The sequence below is a fragment of the Sitodiplosis mosellana genome, unplaced genomic scaffold, assembly GCF_009176505.1.
Source record: "Sitodiplosis mosellana isolate CC-2019 unplaced genomic scaffold, AAFC_SMos_1.0 Smas_scaffold_6197, whole genome shotgun sequence".
Taxonomy (NCBI): Eukaryota; Metazoa; Arthropoda; class Insecta; order Diptera; family Cecidomyiidae; genus Sitodiplosis; species Sitodiplosis mosellana.
The window spans coordinates 319,305-340,008 of NW_022601438.1; the positions used below are offsets into that span (position 1 = coordinate 319,305).

Sequence of the window (20,704 nt, forward strand, 5' to 3'; positions counted from 1 at the left end):
TTTTAATTTGCTTGCCCATATTTAATTGCGTCGTTCCAGATACAACAGTCGACGACAAATCGATGGCAATGTCTCAAGCCGAATCACATGAACTGGGTACATCGAGTCCAACAAACAGTGACATCAACAGCGGCAAACGCATTGCCATGAGTTTCGATGTTGAAAGTAATTCAAATGCTGAAAATAAAGCGGACTCCGACGACCGATCGCTAATCATAACAACAACGATACCAGAATCAACAAACGCTTACGCCGTTGACAATGATATTAATAGAAACAGCAGCAACAGCAGCGGCGGTGGCGGCGGCGACAACAACAGCAATAGCAGTGACAGTGGCAAAAGCGGCAACAGTACTGATGCTAGTTGTGATATAATTGTTTCTGTGCCAACAGATGCACCACATTTATCGGAACGATGTGCTGCTGCCGATGTTACGGCCACTGCTGCTGATACGGTAGCGCCTGCTGACAATTCAATTCTCACGTTAGATAATTTGACCGACGCTAAAATTCAAATAACCGAAAAGTCAAATGTTGCAGATGCTGACCATTCACTCGAATTGCCAACTGATAATGCGACTAATGTTGATACAACTCAGAAAAGCAATGACGTTACAACGGCAGAAATCATGAATTACGCACAAATTAATCTATCAAATGCGAAACCAGAAGACCAGACGGCTTCAATTCATGTTCCACTCGATGAAAACCATTCGAATAATTCAGCGAATGGCATTGAAATCGAAAACACACAATGTACGCAGGAACAGCAACAGCCACATCATTCTGAAAATTCAGATAATTTCAAGAAAGAAGCAAAATCGAATTGCGTCGATAATTCCAACGGCGAAAATCAAGAGCAGCCACAAATCAATCAAATGAAAGTAGCGAACGAAGACGTAAATAGCACAAGTGCGATTGCAGCACATTCAATCGAAACGAACCGTACTGAAAGCAAAAGCGAAACAAATCCATCAGTGCATGAGGTAAAGTCAAAGCAATCATATCGCGTTGAATCACCTGAACCAAAACCAAGCACCGCTTTGAATTTACCTGTATCCACTGCAATTAAAAAAAGTCGCTCGCTGGGCGATTGTACGGATGAGTTTGGCATTCAAGAGTTAAGCGATGCTGGTTCGTCGGCTGAAAACGATAATACGCCATTAGTTTCGGAAGTTGAATCGGAACCGGATGTACCCGAAACGAATAAAGTGGTGAAATTGCAGTACCCAAATCGATTAATCAGTGTGGAAACATTCCCGCTAGATTATCAAGACGATTCGAGTGTGTTGTGTCCGAAGCTCGAAGAAGAGCTACGAAATTGCATTGCACAGCAGCTACCACAACAAGAATCTCAACCGGCGCAACAGTCTCCACCAATGTCCAAAAGACAAAAGCGGCCACCATTGCCACCGCCACCACCCCTTTCGAATGCACAATTTTTGCATCCGATCAATAATTATTTGCACGCAATTAGCGAGGAAAACAGTGATGCCAGTGATATTGAACATAAGCCAGACGAAGTCACTGCGGAGAAAGTGAATAGTCCTAAAGCAAATAAGGCCGATGCCATGTATCCAAGAAGTCATTTTGATTTTTCACGCGTTAGTCGGCACACGAATTTAATTGCTCCGTCAACCGAAGCGATTCGGGAAGAGGCTTCGTGCGTTTTGGTCGACACAAAGCTCATTGGCCCGGGCAAAGTGAATGAAAGCAACCAGCCATGGACAACATCAACCGTTGATGAACAAAGTCATGCCGAACTAGTGTACTTGGATTCGAGCTCAAGCAATACTAGTTTAAGTGATATTGAGTCGATCAGTGGAGTCGAAGGTGATGTTGAAGACTTAAATTCGGAATCGGATGTACGTATCGAAACCCCAACAATTGGTGGCAATTCCTTTTCGGCATTCAAGCCAATCGTTAAAAAGACATCAGCCGATCTCTTGGCCGGCCTAAAACAAATATTAAACGATAGAAGTGAATGCATTGAAACCAATTCATTTACTGATAATGAAACATCTCCAGTTTTGAGTAACAAAAAATCCTTTCTGAATGTTGAAATTAACAAAGTACCGAATCCTTCACCCATTGACCATTCTCATTTCAAACCAATCAATGAGAATGTCAGCTCGATTCGGTCGTTATTGGAAAATATAGCGGCCGCATCAATCGAATCGTTAGTTGACAATGAAATTGTTGAAATTCCACTGGCTTATGATGATAGGTTGATCACAAATGATAGGATTCAAAATGAAAATTCAAGCAATTCAATTCATACAAACAGTACAAATGGAGTACACAATGACACATTGCAAACACAAACACAAACACAAACACAAACACAACCAGAACACGACCAACAGATTGACACAAAGCACAATCAATTGCTTAGTCCAAAGTTTAAAATTGGGGAAATTTGTTCGAACCAAATGCTTTTAACCGGTTCAGTAAATTCAAATAATCTGAATGTTGATTCAAGCGCACACAATAATAAAGAACTTAATCGACAGGATTCAGCATCGAGTCACGGTTCGTCGCACACAACCAGCAGCACATCGCACAGCAGTCAGTGCACGGCAAAGTATTTGGCAAGTCAAACGTCTCCAAACGAATTCGGCGATTTTTCTGAAAATACGTTTATTAAATCATTGCGTCAGTTGTCGATTGAGCGTTTAGAGTCTCTGCCATACGGTGACTTAATTTTAGACGAAGTAGCAAAACATTCGCAACAATTGACCGATCCGAATATGCCATATCCACCGCCCAGATTACCACGCATCGAAGATTTGGAAATTCTTTCGGAATCGGTGCAGCAACCACGACCACCGCCTCGAAATTATCAATCAAAGATTAAGTTCTACTCAAATTTCAAATTGAAATCGTCGCCTTCGCCACCACCAGTGCCCCAACGACCGTGGCTCGGTGTACCAACGGCTGAAAATCCAAATGTTCTGGTTTGTTTGTCACCCGCTCAACGTGAATTCTATCAGGAGAACAACAGTGCACCCGATCACCTATTGGACTTGCATAATAAATTTGTTGATCGTCGCGGCTATCACGAGTACACCGATGATGAAGTAATGGCGATAAATTTCCGCGACTCAGTCGCATTGTCGAAACAAGCGGCTCAATGTGAAATATCGAATATGAAATCCAAGGACGATAACAGATTGTTGGCACTTATCCGAGAAATAAATCAGCTCACCAACACTAGCGTTGCGGCCGAACATGGCAACGACAACAACGACAACGGCAACGACAGTGGCAACCGTTCGAAAGGAAAAGAGACGACTTCACCAACAACAAATCGCTCGTCTCAGTCTCCGGCTGCACAGCAGCAAAGCGATCACGCTACTCTAAAAATGTCGCGATCCAACACCACGGACCCAAATTACGGTTTCAATAATAAACGCTTTTCCAACTACTTCGATGAATTGAGCCGATTGCATCCGATAGTTGAGGAGACGCCCAAAATTTACACAAATATTGAGACAACGAACTATCAATCACGCAAACGCATCGAAAACGGTCAAATTGTTTACGACTATTCGAATTCAAGCCACGAAAAAAGCAGTAGCAATGCAGAGCCACCGAATCGCGTAAGTGCAACGGCAAACGAAACAAACAACTGTCAAACAATTGCAGCAGCAGCAAATTTCAATAATAGTCCATTCGATGTGAATATTGACAACAAAGCGTTCGTTGGCGAAGCACTTAGTGCAAATCAAATTGCTGAAAACCGCTACTGCAAATACGCAGAGTGTAAAAATAGCCGAACGGATGACTCAGTGCATCATCACCATTCGAATCTGACGACAAGTGAAAAGCAGCAGCCAGATGAATCATTGAAAAAAATTACGACCGAACCGCAGAAAAGTTGTAATCCAAATAGTCGATCTTCGTTCAAAGAGTTTGATTTTGTGCCGAAAATCTTTTCGAATTTCTTCCGTACAAATAAAACGGAAGGAGAGCAATGTGGGAGTGCTGTAATTACAAAAGAATCAAGTGAAACAACAACCGTGCAAACAAACACTGAGAATATAAACGTGACGAATCGCTGTGAAATTATCGGTAGTGGTGGTGGTAGTAGTACACGGAATTCCGTATCGCCATTGCCATTGAGAAAGTCCGAATGGTATTCGAGTACACAGAGTTTGTATGATTTATTTGGTGAGGAGATTGATCCTATGCCCGGATCGCCATCAGCATCGGTATTGGGTGTGAGAGGTGTTACGCATCGCGGCCGAATATCGCCAAATCCAATTCGGGCGCCACGCATCAACGACTCACCGAATACAAACACTACATCGACCACATCGGACTATTCACAACATCATCATCATCAGCACCAGCACCAGCACCAGCACCAGCACCAGCACCATCAGCATCAATATCAGCAACAGCATCGACATTACGATTGGCAAGCGACAAAGCACAATCGCAACTTTGAAAATCGCCAGTCGATGATTGACCAAACGCCGATAACACGATTTGTTACACATAATCCACGACGCATGTCATTGCCGAAAGCGATGGCCGACAGTCAATTAGCATATATTCTGGAGAAGGAGCGCCACATCACCAGCGAATTCGATAAATTGGAAAAAGACCGGCAGCGATTGCTTCAAGAACTCGAAGAGATGCAGGTGAATCAGAGTTTCGAAGATTTTTACAAGCAACACAAAAAACGGAACAGTTTGTTGCCCACGTTGGGCCCATTGTCTGAAGAGGAGCTTATGAAAAAGCGTATGCAAGAAGAGTGGCTCAGTAAAGTGGCCGAACGTGAAGAGCGTCGTTTGCAAAAAGTCATAAAAGTTACGCATGGCACAAGTGAAATTTCGCCACCTTACAAATCGCTTACCAATCGTGGATTAAGCGATGAATTTCTCGAACGTGTCAAAGAGCGACGCACAAAATTGCACATACCATCGGACAGTGATTGGGACAGTGGTGCTGAATCGCAACCCATCAAACGTGAACCAGTTTCACCGAATATCGATCCAACGGTTAAAGTAATTGACGATGGCCACGAAGCTGACATCAAGCAGCTGCCAAAACATCTTCGTGAATTTGCCGAATTCACCACAAAATGCGAAGCAAGTGAAAGCAAAAGTCAATGTGATACAAATGCAACAAGCACAATAGAAACCGAATCAAAAGAAATCATACACACAATCGAACGATGCGACAACCAAGACGGTGAGTCAAGCCATGCAATGCCTGTGCGCCTAACAATGATCGGATTGAGTTTAGCCATTTGCTTAGTTTGTTGGTCATTGAATCGATTGTGAACAATAAAAAAAAAAATAAACAAATAATCTAACCAATATTCAACAGCATCAATGCCAAGTCAATAACAATTTATTTTTGTTGTACTGATTTTGTTTTTCATTCCTTCTGTGTTCTGTTCTGTTAGTTTTTATGTTTTGCAATGATGATAATAATACATAATACATAGTAGCAAGTAATGATCGTAAAATAAAATCTGTTGTTGAATTTATTATGACTGTTCAACGTTCTGCCAAATGGAAATGATTATTGTCAACGTAAACAGTAGTAACAGCAACGAAAAATGCTGAATGAAAATACATCGGCTTAAATAATATAAGTATGATTGTTTATTTTCAATTGAATTGAACGATCGAATAACTTTTTGAAAAGAAGAGAAAGAAAAAAAAAACGAACGAACGCACGCACACATTCATTCTGCGCTTCTCTCGTTGCCGACTCATTCATGAATATAATAAATCAATTAATAAATTTTATTAATTTAGAATGATATGGTCGTTATGCTTTGCGGTTGATTCATTTTAGCGTAATTGTTGGTTAATTTACGAGTCATGACACGTACAAAATTTATTTTATATTCATTTCGATGCAACGTTCATTTGCGCTGTTCGCGTTGCCTGTCGACTTCACATTTGATTTAAAGGGAAAGAATAATGTCACACAAACGAGCTGTCAGTGAATTTATCCACTATATCTCTCTCCGTCTCTGTCTCTGTCTCTCTATCGCTCACTGACTCTTTCACACTCCCATTGAATTATTAGCGAATGCGAGTACTTATGAAATATCGGAAGCCATTTGTTTAATGCATTTAAATTGACATTCTCTTGATGATTCGTCGTAAGCTAATGGAATTTAATTGGTGAATTTTCCAGTTAAAGTGCATTTTCGCCAGAGAAATAAATTGTTAAAATAACATTTAAATGTCAAATGGACAACTTCTGAATGTGGCGATTGTCGGGTTGTTTTATTCCCTTTTTCATGTTGTTGTTTTTGTCGTGAATTTTCATAAATGAGCTTTTCGTTTTGTTTCTCTGTGCTAATTAAGTCCATTGTGTTTGTTTTTTTCCTTCTACTTTTTCGTTTGCCTCGTAACCACCACCACCACCAACATCATTTTGGTACATTTGGTACGTGACCCCAGTTAATTTGCAGTTATTTTTGTGCAGTTTGTCGTCGGTAGCTGTGTGGAAGGCCAACTGTGCATATCAGAACTTCCACCACATAAAATACACGTGATTTTTCCGTTGGCCATGTTCAAAAAGATACTTTGCTTTTGGTGGTACTGTAACAAATATTGCTTATCCGTTTGTTATAAAATGAAAATGATTTCTCTCTGTGGAAATAGCGAGCATAGCGTGCAATGTGCACGGCGAGAGAAAAACACGGTTCCTACGAAAGAGTCGCCATCCATACAGAGTGAGTAAGTGAGTGAGCGAGCAAACGCAGCATGAAAAGAAATCAGGCAATTACTATTCTGTTTGTACATCGGCGTCATTAAATACGACGCTTCCCGAACAAATCTCAACATTTTCATTGATATTTTTCATTGTGATCGCATAAATTGCGCGCAGCAAACCCCAATAATCTGTCTGTGCTACTCCAGCCATCCCGCCGTTTTTTGTCTCGCCAAAAAACTTTTTTTTTCATTCAACTCTCATCCTCTGGTTCTCTTGCTATTTTTTTTTCTGGCTATACCCATAAAGTTATTGTTGTTCGTTCATTCGTTCATTCGTTCATTCGTTCATTCGTTTGTTCCATCCTTGGTTGATGTTGTTTTTTGCGGTACACACTTTTCTGTGCCGAAATAAATTACGTGCATAAAAATGTTCTATTATTTAATCTTAGATGCGTCACACACAAATGCTTGTGCTGCCACGTGCGAATGCTATAAGCAGTCGCATCATCAAATTGCTGATGCTGGTACTTTTGCTGCCATCGCTGTTTTAACTAACGATTTGGATGCAAACAACCTTACGATTAATGTGGCTGATATCGATAGCGGCACAGCTTTTAACACACCATCGCCAATAATTCGACGCAACAAAAAAGCGGCGTGCTCGTTGTTGGACGATATCTCGACGACAACGACGAGAAAACAAACACGTTCCAAACTGGCGCAACATCGCAAAAGTTTGTCCGAGAGCGATTTGCTGAACGAAATTGATAATGCATTAGTTTTTTGCAAGGGGTTTCTTTATTCGCACGGTAAACGAATGTAACCCGTTTTTCGCCCCTCCCACTCATATAAGTACAGCATGTAACGTATTCATATTGACGGGAACGGCAAGTGGGGGGAATGCTTGTGATCACAAACCATAGGGATCACAGCATTCGCATCTGGCATTTGTGAGCGATAGTGAAATGGAGTGTCGCATGTTGGTATGCGTTGTCATAGGGATGGTTTGACAAAATTTACTATGAAATGTGCCGACCACCCACAACTGTAGCTACAATTTAAAGTGTTAACAAAAACTAAAAAGGAACAAAAAAATGGCAACAAAAATAATAATTAAATCTATGTGTTCACTCGCGACTAAACTGCAACAACACTTCAACTGCTCACAAATATGCGAATGCTGCTCCCGTTGATATATCGTTCACCTATTTCAATATTGTTTTTTTTTTAAATGTGTTTGCATGTTTCGTATCGTACTTTTATTTGAACATATTCCTTGAATCATTTGCATTTTGTGTTTGTTCAATTAGCTTTGGCTTGGTCGCTATGTGTGTTAGCTTATACTAGGAATGTGATAGCCATTTTATCCGTTTGCTGCTTTATTGTCGTCGTCGTTGTCGTCTGATTCCCTTGTGCATGTGTCACGTGTGTCCGCCACACATTGCGTGTATTGTTTTATGTTTGTTAACTTTGTATCATTTTGTATTCCAAGTTGAAATCCACACCGAACAACACAGCCATTTCGGTGTGCAAGTTCATTCGCTTACTGTTAGCATGGTCGTTCACTTTCTCTATACTCTGGCGTTGTTTTTTTTTTTTCATTCATTCTCTTTCATGAAATTTCCTTTTATAAAGTAGATTCGTTGAAAAACGAACGATTTATCTTTCGAATGGTTCAGCTCAAATCCCGTATTTGTTCTCCATTCGATTTTATCATTTCGGGATACAAAACGCGCACCCAAAACACGAAATACGAATCAATCAAGTCATTTTAAATTATGTCCATTTCCATTGAATTGCTCACACTTTCCCGCGCTCTTCATCGTAACGGATGAAATATTGGAAATTGCATTATACACACTCTCCAAAAAATTTCAAAAACAAAATTGTTTTTAAACCAAACAACAACAATTGTCGAAACGTTAAAACATTTCCCGACCACGCTTACTACGATTTCAAGCATTTCATTAGCTGCTTTTATCATTCAAAAATGTGCGTTCATTCAACAAATAAACATTTAATAAATATTCGTTTGGTAATCGAACATGTTTCATAAACATGAAACACAACGAGTGCACAATTAATTAAAAGTAAATGCCACCATTTTTGCCTAGGAAAAAAAACCATGGTAATGGGAATTACCGAAACCAGTTCGAAAACAAATAACACGAAAAATTTAAAATATTTTAAAAAATTATGTTCATCCAAACAACAAACATCTCTCTCTCTCTCTCTCTCTCTCTCTCTCTCTCTCTCTGTGTGTGTGTGTGTGTGTGTTAAACTGTTCTTTTTTTTTAATGTTCATAAGAATAATGAAAGCTTTGTGTGAGTGTATCTGATATAGGAAAAGAGAGTGAGAGCGACACCATAAAGCTAAATATTCGAAACGCCTGTAAGTATGCTTTGTTCGTTTTTTTCGTTGTGTTCTCGGTTGGTTCGCCATTTTTCCACTGTACGCTTGGCTGTTATTTTTTTATTAAATTCAGTTGCACTCAATTTCACAATCCACTGCAACATTGATTTAATCAAACAAACATGCAATATTAAATTTTTATTAAACATTCAGTGCGATGACTCCCTCAAGCATACTTCCGCAAAGTGATATTAAAATTCCTTGGCACTCCAAACCCACTTCAGCACTGTCGATTCTAATAAAGACAAAGCAAGTGCAACATATCGCCAGCACGATTTCGTTGAGCGGGAGAAAAAAAAAGAGCACACAAACACACACTCTACATTTTTCCATTCTCTCGTTTCGGAGATAGAATTCACTCAAAAATGGAAACAATTTTACAATGAAACACGAAAACATGTTTAGCTAATGCATCTTAAGATTAAGTCCAGTGTCATTTTTTTCTAACATTGTGAAATTCGGCGAAGGTTGTTTTTCGTGTTGTTTCTTTCATTTTGGATTTAAATTGTTCGTTCGTCGGAACATTTTATCCTCTTTGCAAATGTCATTTATGGATGATGCCAAGTAAAGAAATTGCTTTCGAAAATCCATTCCGGTTGGACTAACCACTGTGTATAGTTTCACTTGTGTAGACATGAATCAAACATGACATTGCCGCTTCTACGGTTTCGCCCTCTCAAAAATCAAATTCAATAACACAGACAACACATTCTCCAAAAGGATATCCCATCTCTAAACAAAATTAACAATAAAAAAATCAAACACCCATTAAGAAATCAAGCAATTAGACTAGCTATGTGGCAAAAATGCAGTTAGCATAGCCGTGTTTTAGTTCCCCAGAGTGTTGCCATATTAGATGTATTGCTTTAATGGTTGCATTCAATTCAAAATGGTGAAAAGTCGGCAATGAATTGTGTTTGACTTCTGTATTTTGCAACGGACATAAACATCACTGCTAGATTTATAGTCGATTTGAGTGAAACGCAAAAACTGTCCCTCTCCAGAGAATATCGTTATGGTGGTTTAGAACACCATGAGGATAATAAATTTGGCCACAATTTAGATAGTTCTTTTCTCCCTCAGCAAAGCTACATGAAATTTTGGTAGTTAAATCCAAAATAATAATTAAATTTGTGTGTAAATTATTTTGAAATACGATTGCGAAAAGTGGGCTCACTGTGAGTAGATAAAAACAATAAATTTTCGGGGGCCAAAAAAAATTTACACAACCAAATTCAATTGTAGCCGCAACACAGAGCGCTGTGTGGATCCCAATGGGTTCTCAAATGGCTTACAGTGACTAAATGACTTTGAAATATTTTCAAGTTTGATGCACGAAATCGTGTGTACTCAATACATATATACGTATACTCTCAGCCAATGAACCAATTTCAATGCTTGATTAAACTGAAAAATAAAGTGTGTTTTTGCTTTTTTCACTTTTCGAATAGTTCTATTTTGAGCATAAATAATCGACGTCATATTATAAATGCCAAAGCGCCAAATTGATGGATTGCCTAACTTTTCTCCCGGGGTCGAGCGGCAATGGTAACGGCGGTAAACTTTGCATTCATTTCGAATCGGAGCGATAGCAATTCATTTAAAATAGCGTTTGGAATGCGTGATTTATTACATTTTCTGGATTATATTCTCCCCATTCAAAATCTTCGATTTCCAATTAATGCATATTTTCGTGAAAATTATTACCAGAAATGATTCATTCCGAAGGAGAGCGAGAGAGAGATGAGAACGGTTGGTTGTGTCAGAATGAGAATGGGTTGATGTTTATGAAACCTATTTTGAAAGCAAATTTATGCAAACATTTTGTGTCATGTTTATTTTTCTACTTGCTTTTTGATACTTTCTCGCATCCATGTATTATTACGCCGTCACCGCCAACAACCTTCAGCTCATTTCTCAAGAATTTCTACACAACTCATCGTTAGATTTCAATTCTAACGCGAATGACTATCGATCGTTATTACACAAAATGGATGCGATGCGATGCGATTGGCATGTGTGAGTGTGAGAGCGTGTGTGTCAATTCAGGCATTTTCATTTATTTTTCAATTGTTTTTTTCAACATTGCAAACTTTTGGAATGCCACTGGCAAACCCACCCAGAGATCGTAAAACCAACATGTGCTACAATTGATTTTCGTTTTAATGCTTTCTTTCACACTCTCAACGAGAGATTCTTCTTCTCGCGTGTGTGTCATTTTTTTGTTTGTTCTGATGGCTGGGTTTTTTTTCTCGCAATGGTTCGCTTATTTTCTCAGGGAAAAAAACTACAGCGCAAAAAAAGAAAAGCGCAAGTGGAACTGAGGGAAACGATCCAAAAGAAGTGAAATGTGTACGAATGGAGATGAATATAGTGTGAACGTAAGAGTGTTAATTTGATGTGGGGTTTCAGGCTCCAACAGAAAAAAGAGCGGCACTCAATTCACACGTGTACACATTCGGAATCGTGTGTAGGTTCCATCGTAAATGCTTATTCTTTTTGTAGCATTTATAGAACATTTCAGGCATTGACTTGAAGTATTTCTGTTTCCAAATCCAATCCACTTTTATGTGTGCGAATCGAAAAAAAAGAAAAGCTCATTCTGACGGATCGAAAATGGTGTTTGTTGTAATTTTAAATGTTCGCCTTTGCACTGCTCAACATCGTTTGAGCAACGAGATGAACAAGACTGAAAGCATTGCAGAAAAAAAAACTCAAGAAAATGAAAGAAAGTAAAACGTTATCGCTTCGCTTTTTCCTTGTCTTCTTTCGACTGTATAACGGCAAAACTAACATGAAACGGAAAAGAAAATTTATTGAGAACCCATCTTCGTAGTGAAGGAATCAGGGACGAGCACAAGGAAAGAAGTAATACTAAGTAAACGAAAAGTCATTTGTAGCATTTGAATAACATGAATTTTACCAGCTGGGCCTTACTCTTACTCCAGAGCTGGGCCATTTTCTCGTTATTCAATCTAATTTGCGAAAAATTGCGATTCCGTTCGTCTATTCAATTGAAGTATCTCAGGTTATATCGGTTATCACAGCGATTAGTAGCAATTGGAATGAAGTTGAGCAAACAAATACTATAAATCGGTTGGATCCGTGTAAAACGATATAACTACTAATTAAGATTGCAATCGAAGCATTCCAATTGCATAATTTTTATATTTATATCATCATCCTTCACAAATGGCATGTAATCAACAATAAAATTAGAGCCAACTCTGGGATTTGAGTCGGCTAAAAAGTGATATTCGGCATGTGTGAACCATAGCACATGATGCACACACAAACACATACGAACTATCGATTGCCAATGATTTATCGAAATCGCATGAGATTATGTCTCCTTTGTCGACGCATTCATCACTAATGCGTCTGTGAATATTGTCTTTTTTATTCAGAAAGGCAAACAGTGACGAAAGAAACGTCGCCAAGTGCTGTTCCACCGAAAAATTCCGAATTTGAAAAAGCAAGATGTCGTTGAAATCAGCCAGCCTGAAAATGTGTATATATACATACATAAAATCACATCATTGACAGAAAATGATGTTTAAAAATAGAGGTGTAACCAAATTTTGATTGTTGTTTGGTGCCTGAGATTTGACGAATTCTAAAAAAAGCATCAACCATAACAGAACGCAAAATCGGGAGCGTGAGCCGGCCAATTGATGGTCATCATTTATCATTTTTAATTAATGCCCAGGTGATTGAACAAAGCGTACAATTCAATGATATCCAACCGTCTGCCGTACGCGTACGCTGTTGGTGGTCGGTGTTACGATGGGGCCGGATTCAAAAGGGAAATGCCTATCCCGTTTCGTCTTCAATATAATTCGCACCTGTGATTAGCATATTATTACGCAGAAAATCATTTATTATTTCGAAATTTTCTTGGCATTTTTTTTAATGCCATATTGATCCAAGGCTTGATGTTCAGTGAAGGAGCGTACCTTCACACTCTCATTCATTCTGTCTTCTCACTTTTGTTCGGCTCCGAACGAATTATTGCGGTTTTGATTCAAGAAAAATGACGAAATCCAATCCATCTAATTAAATTGAGCGTTTTGCTTTTGAAGAAAAATCGCCAAGCACGAACACAACGCTCAATTCGACTCAGTCGTTCTGTTTTTATTCATGCCGAATGCCGAGGAAAAAGACAAACGAGACGGTAGCACTGTCGTGCGTGTTCGTCCGATCGAACGAGCGAACGCGCACATTTATGTGCCATGAATGATTGTAGTAGGGACATAGCTAGAGTGAGACTTGATTTATGGTTTATATAGAGAGCAGTTGAGCTGGTGACGGTAACATCATCATTTATGTGTGAGTGAGTGTATGTGTGTACGATTCAAAGTGAGTGTGGTTATTTCGTCGATTCGCACATGAAAATCGGCCATTCGGTTCGACCGCCTGTGCTATTTTTAAAAATGGTTATTCAAGAAATCGAACGATTAAAATGCGCGCTATTCGCTGTACACTCCTTGCTCGTTTACGGCAAAGTCTCGCGTCTGACAATTCTCGTCTTCATTTTGTCTTCTCATTCCCCGAGACACATATTCGCACACACAAGCATCACAAGCATCATAAGCATTTTCTCAATTCCGAGCAGCAGCAGCAGCAGTAGATAGAAAGAAAGGAAGATCTATTCTTCTATTTTCATTACATTTCACTTTGAATTTCGATGTTGAGTGGTTTTTGTGTTTGCGTGCACATTTTTCGTGATTCATTGTATTGGCGGTTCGAATGTGTCAAGAATACTAATATTTACAGCTAGATGCTTCGCATTCATGCGTATGTGATTATAATGTCTGTGTTCGTTTCTCTATCGTGCGCTGCTCGAATCTCAAGGTGGAGCAAGTCGAATTTTAGCTGGTTGATGTTCTATCGCGAGCTGCCGATCAGAAGAAAATAAGAAAATGTGTATGTATGTTGTTGCCTTGTTCGTTCCGCGATTTATTTTTCTTCACATTTATTTTCGAAACCAACACAAACTCTTCAAGCTCCTACATACCGCCATCGGCGGTTTCGGTTTTCCGCTCTGTGTGTGTGTGTGTGTGTGTGTGTTTGTGTATGTGTGTGAAACATCAACAAAACTGAAAAATCAAACAATTTTATTCTCATGCGATTCGGAAAACGAACACACATATATGAAAACTAGCAGAGTTGAGGAAAAAAATACAACAAATTACATTTGTTTCAGTCGACTTGAAATCACCGCTCGGGAGCGAGCGCACAAATGCACGAAGGGAAAAAGAGCAAAGCGGCTCGCACGAAAAGGATAGAAACTATAATCATTATGATACACTGCAAACAGCGATTCAACTCTCGAATATTGAATAATATGTTATTTTGAATTTTCAATTTGGGTTTTCAGTTTTCGAGACGGACATTAAGTCAGCCGACGCGATAATTTTACACTGCGTATGTTTTCGGTTTCGTTTTGTTAATTTTTCTCTCGTTCAAGTTTTTTTTATTTCTTTCGTTCTGTGTTCTGGTTGCCCACATTCGACAACAAGTTTGACATCGAAATTATTCATTCAATTTGTTGATTGTTTACTCGCAGAAAAGAAAAAAAAATAATGCACTCTACGAGAGAATCGAAGGGAGATACACCAGATTGATTACGCAATTCGACAACAAAACGTTATCATTTTGATTTTGCGTTCGGTGATAAATCGTTGACTCTGATTTATTTTCATAAGAAAAACTCTTTCGCTTTTCATTTGAATTTGTTATCGTTTATCGAATTTATTTTTTGTACGTCACACAGTGTGGTGCATAGTAATTTTCCGTGTTTAATTTTGAAATTGGATAGCGTGTGTAAACAGTTGAAACTTTGACAATTTGTACCGATGAATTTGTACCGTTCGAGAAAAAAAACGAGAAAAGTTGAAGCAAACAGGGGAAAAACAATAACAGAGAATTGAAAATTGTGTTTGGACCAATTCAAATGATTTAATTAAACGTATTATTGGATGGAGTCGTACAGTGAAGCAAATTCATTTAGACATTCACATGACTCGCCATTTGCTGTAGATAGCCTAAAAAATGTATTATTTTCAATCCAATGCAATTTTCTCATTGTGATTCATGCGTCGTGCTGATAGAATGAAATAATATGCGTGGATCATAATGGGGATTCAGCGAAATGGTATCGGCACAACAATCACACACAAACATACACAGAAAAAAAATGGTCGATGAGGATGAATGTGAGAGAAAAATGCATCAAAGCGAAAGCAATTCATTAATAAAACGAATCGATTACAACTTTTTTGTCGTCTTTCTTTGTCAAAATGGCATTGTTGATATAAATTATTGTTGAGCTAGGGGAAAAAAGTAGCAATAGAGCGACAATTGAAGCAAGAAAGAGGAGAGAGCAGAACAGCAACAACGACAAAAGAGCACATGGAAAAATGGAACTTATTCAATGTAATGTGCGCTCTTGGCCATGGCCAAATCAAGTGTTCGGTGATTGAATTTCATATTTTACCCAAAGTCGATCCATCGCCTTTCTCCAACTGCGCTCACATTCATGGAAAGTTCGGAAAATTGAAAATTTTCTTCTTCCACTTCCTTCCTTTTCAATTCGATTTATACTCGAAATGACAATGATAAGGATTTTTTGTGTGTCTCTTTTCCTTCGGTGTTTGCTTTTTGTTCGTTCATTCGTTTGCTCGATTTATTCGGACTAGTGTGTCATTGCGATTGGTGTGTATGTTGCGAAGGAGGCGAACACACAGGCCGAATTGAAAATGCCATCACAAAAGTTTCAAACGGCACATCCGGTCAACGACGACAACGACGGCAGCGACAACAGCACAAACAAATAGATGATGTACACAAATCGAAAATCACTGCGGTTTAGAAATGCGACAAATATTAAAAGTAAATGAAACTCGGTGCTCGTTGTGCTTTCTTTTTTCGTTGTCTATGCTTCACTTTCAATATCGAGATGACGGAATCAAATGGCGAACACTGCAAACACCACCAACGCCAAAGTCACTTCAGTCGTCGTAAACCGATAAATTTTGTGCCAACGAATGAAGCGAATAAAAAAAAGTCGGCTTCAGCAAATGATTTTGTTGCACATTAGCCGTAAAGAGTGTCTCGGGCAAAGAGACGATACACACACACACATCCATTTTCCCGATAATATTCTCCAATTCTTGTTTTCCACGCTCTCCATATCTTCTTCTCTCTCCCTCTCTCACCACTACCGCCCTCCCGCCCTCTTCACTTCGGCTCTCTTCAACCAAACATTGCCTCTCGATGCTCGTGTTCTGCTTCAAAAACAAATGAAATTAATGATGCTGAAACTCAATCTGCAGCAAATACACACAAAAAGTAAAGAGAAAGAAGTGTAATTGGAAATGATGCAATTTCTTTTAATTTGGTTTTATTTCTTCTTTATTTCGCGTTGAACATTAGTTCACCTCATGTAATTCATATAAATATTCAATGTTGGTGCTTCGTTTTCGGTTTTATCGTGTTGCTGCTGCATGCTTTTGTTCATTGGCTGCTACTGTTCGGCGACTCGTTGCGGTCGCTTTGAATTTACAATAAGCCCGGGTCATATTCTATTCTGAAAGATGATCTGACGAAAACACGTCGCCAAACAAAATGAAAAGAAAACAATTTGGAATTCATGTTAGTGCCGCTACTTTTTATTTTATATCGCATCGTATTCGACGGTCCAAGTGTGCACCATTCGCGTCAGTCTACAATTTCGTCTTGTTGTTGCTCAAAAACACACATTTCTTTTTTATTCCACTCTCTCTCTCTCTCTCTCTCTCTCTCTCTCTCTCACTCGTTTTCGCTTTTTGAAATGAGTATAAAAGCTGAACTCATTCAATTTTTCGCATACAAAAGAGAGACGATAGTATATGACGGTATATATGTTAGTGTGTACGGCACTTTTTTTCGTTCTTTCTTCATTCATTCTCGTACGGTTGTTCTATCTTTTCTTTAATTTTCCTCTGCTCTCGACGCAGTTTTTCCTTTGCCATATTCCCGAAAATATATACGTGAACGAGCGCGTTCTACCAGAAACATATTTATAACCTGATGTACCACCCATTTTACTTTATTCTCTCGTTTCGTTTTTGGTGTTCGTTATGATCTGTCGGTGTACGGTTGCGATTTTGTGTTTATGTGCATTTTTCATATATTTTTTTCTCTCTCTCTCTCTTCTTGTTGTTGTCTTGTTCGAAAAGTTTCGGCGCACCACAGCACTAGTGCACACAATATCTCTTTCTCTTGACCCAAAGAAAAATGACATTTCGTGAGCACGCCAGCAAGCAAACGAATGAAGCCATTTGGCAGTTGAATACGGTGTAGTTTATCATGACTGCATGAGAAGCAGTAGCAGTAGCAGCAGCCTTTCAGCATTTTGCACACACGAAACTATGATGGTGTGTCGTCCTAACCTATCACAATTTGACGAATCACCTCACCATCATTTCCAAACGACGGAAGTGCTTTTGAGCAAATATTTGTTTATGTTACTTATGCTTTCTCTCTCTTTCTCTTTCTTGCCCTTTCTCTCGTTTGATTTAATGGCTATTTCCTTTGAAAAAAAAATTCGAATCGAACAATCCTAATTAATTTGTTGGTGTTTTTGTTGTTTTTTTTGCCATCATGATCTTGCAATGCTTTCGTATTATTTCTTCGAGTTCCCAATGGCCGTGAATGATACAGTAGTACGAAATTACCACTTCCTTTTTCGCTGACTTGAAACTCAATAAAAATTTGTTGACATTCTGTTTTTGTCTCTGGTTCTGCCTTGTACTTACACATTTTTCTCTATTTTTCTATTTTTGTTTCGCGTAATACACAATTCGAATAGTGTGTGTGTGTGTCTTTATATGAGATTTTGTGTGCGCGCTTTTTTCGTTCTCTTGTTTGTTGATTGTATCTCGTTGGCGTCTTGGCGCCATTCGAATGGAAATCCACGCAAAAAAACACGCGCTTGTTCTTTTTTATTCTTCTGTCCGGGTTTTTATATTAATTTCATTGGGAAAAGAGTCGAAATTAATTGATTGCATGTATCCATCGAAGCTTACTTTTTTTCAGAAAGTAGCGTGCATTTTTTTTTCATTGTTTGCGAATAAACTCACAAAAAGTGAATATTATCTCAATGTTGTCCATTTCAGAGGTGGAAAAAGAAAACGCATCGTGCTTGTGTCGGGAAAAAACTCAATAAAATAGAACCAACTGAAGTGGATGTGTGCGGGGATGCAATTTAGATACGTTTTTTTTTTGTTAATAGAAAAAATTTATAAAGAAAACTAAAGGAGATAAAAAAAAGTGAATTAGCAACAGTCGAATTTATTGGTAGAAATTCCTTCGAGAAAATCGCACACATCAAGTGGAGTGAGAAAAGAACAATAATTGATTGTGAGTGAGTGTGTTTGCGTGTGTGTGTCGAAGCAGAGATCTAATCGTCGGTATTGGATCAGTGTGTAATTACAATCGCAATATGGTTCAGGGTTAGTAGCAAAAAAAAAACTGAAATAAATGGACAGGACGAGTTGGATGCATAGAAGAAAATTGAAATTGCGTTTATGTTTGACAGATAATAAGCAACCCGTTGTATTTGGACCGAAGTTCAAAGCGACCGCCCCTAAAGGTATTATTTGTGTGTGTGTTTCTTTTACTTCTTTCTTTACAAACGGGTCGTTTTTTGACTTTGTTTTCAAGTGTCTCTCTAACTTTAATTGTCTTTTTTTGCATTTTTTCTTTGCGCCAATGTGAGAACACAAAAAAATAACCAAGAAAGAATCTTTATACATTTCTTTTCATAGAATGGCAAACTCAATTTAACATAATCGCATTTTTAGTGCTTGAACAAGTTTTCCACTCTTGATTTACATTAATTAAGGGCATGCGGCAGTAGCTTCAATTAAGATTGCATAATAAAATTCAACACTCGCATCGTAGCGCAATTGCAGATGTTCAACTTGCCGATTTTTTTTTTTCTGTTATCCATTCCGTTGCATTCTCTTTGTGCGGCATGAGTGCATTTGCGAACATTAAAATTGGCCGAGTTATGTTGACGCCATTGGTCAGAATTCATTTTAAACTTGAAAAATATTTGCGTCTCTCTCGCTCGCTCTCGTTTTCATTCTCTCTCTCTCTCTCTCTCTCTCTCTGGATTTTTATCACTTGTAGTCCTCCAAATGATAAGTATTTAATTGCCCACGAAATTGAAATTAAAATTAGCAAACTGTTACGCGTCGCAAAATCACTGTTTGAAATTGTCAACAAATGCAAGTCGCGTAAAGGCAACGAAGAGTAGAGACAGAGAGAGACATATAAATTGTGTGGCAAGAAGAAAAATACAAGAAAAAAAAAAAACGAAGCAGTAAGGAAACCAGTGAAAAATTTGACACAATAATGACACAAGCCAAAACGACGACGGCAGTGCATTCAACATTTCGTGATGAGTCATTCAAAAAGCATCGTCGCTTTCATATTCAAAGAGATTCAAGTATGCAAACAACATCGCGAATATAAATAGTATGCAGAAGGAAAATCGAACGAACAGAAAAAAAGGTATGAGAAAAAAACGGAATCAAGGAAAAACGTTCATGAACTGGTCGTGCGGGGCACGCGTCACCTTAGCTCTATTGTACGCTCTGTGTTTTAGCGTCTCTGTCTCCCGTTCGTTATTTGAGATAGACGCGTGGCTGTTGTTTGTTTGCTTTTTTGCGACAAAGCATTTTTCGGATGTTTAGGAGAGACTTCATTGAATGCTTAGTCATACGTATTGGCACCATTTATTTTCCGATCTGTTCGATTTTCATCAGCGCTTTGACTTAGAGAAACGCTGTCTCTGTTGCTTTTTTCTTCTTCTTCTTCTTCTTCTTCTTCAAATTAATTAATGATTTTCAGTCACGGTTCACTTTGATAATTGGTTCAAGAACGCCTATTTGCAAACGGATTTTGTTCTCGTACTCTCTCTCTCTCTCTCTCCCTCTCTCTCCTCTATTCGTTCGTTCGAAAGCAAAAACAAAATGTGACCGTCTAATACATACCGCGCACGAAAACTACGAAGCGTCACTTTGTCAAAGTAAAACTTCTAATCGTATGGAAATCACATTGTGGCCTGCTGTATGCACGAGTATTCCGAGTAAAAGCTAAAAGTTTCTTTTCCCCACCTCATAAACGATACAGTTTTACTGATTGAGATGGACCTTCAAGCCACCGTTTTTGAAGTCACCATAAACATTGGCGAATGCTACTAACGTAAACGGCCATTTTTAATCACTTTGTTGAAAGCTGTATAGGGTCGACTATTCCAAATGACACATCCTTTTCTCGCAATATTTTGCAAAAGTATTAACTCGTTGGTGGTAAAATTAGTGAATTTTGCGAAAGTTTTAATTGATTAAATCGGCAACAAAAAAGCCATTGCAGTGTTTTGGTAATGCAATTATGACGTCCTTTTATTTGAAGCAAACTACTATATATATGCTGTGTATCTATGAGCTTTTCCACTTTGTCCCCACTCCATCTCTACCCTCTTGCTGTGAGTGTGTGTGTGTGTGCACCATCTACAATGCTATGCACACGATGCAATTCACCAAAGTTG

The 20,704-nt window shown here is 38.6% G+C and overlaps 1 protein-coding gene across 28 annotated transcripts in view; it reads left to right on the forward strand.

Annotated features, from left to right (window-relative positions):
• Window positions 1-20,704, forward strand: part of LOC129577481 (sorbin and SH3 domain-containing protein 1) — a 98,744-nt gene that overhangs the window by 29,773 nt on the left and 48,267 nt on the right. For 11 of the 28 annotated variants that reach the window (XM_055464591.1, XM_055464592.1, XM_055464597.1 and 8 more), the window contains exons 2-3: window positions 40-5,202; window positions 7,139-7,498. The exons of 1 other annotated variant lie outside the window; for it this stretch is intronic. In XM_055464591.1, the coding sequence (XP_055320566.1) occupies window positions 40-5,202; window positions 7,139-7,498 (5,523 nt within the window). Of the gene's footprint in view, window positions 1-39; window positions 5,203-7,138; window positions 7,499-14,406; window positions 14,530-18,263; window positions 18,600-18,685; window positions 18,740-20,704 lie in introns of those variants that run through there. 16 more of the 28 variants (XM_055464605.1, XM_055464606.1, XM_055464603.1 and 13 more) reach the window with 3 other exon arrangements.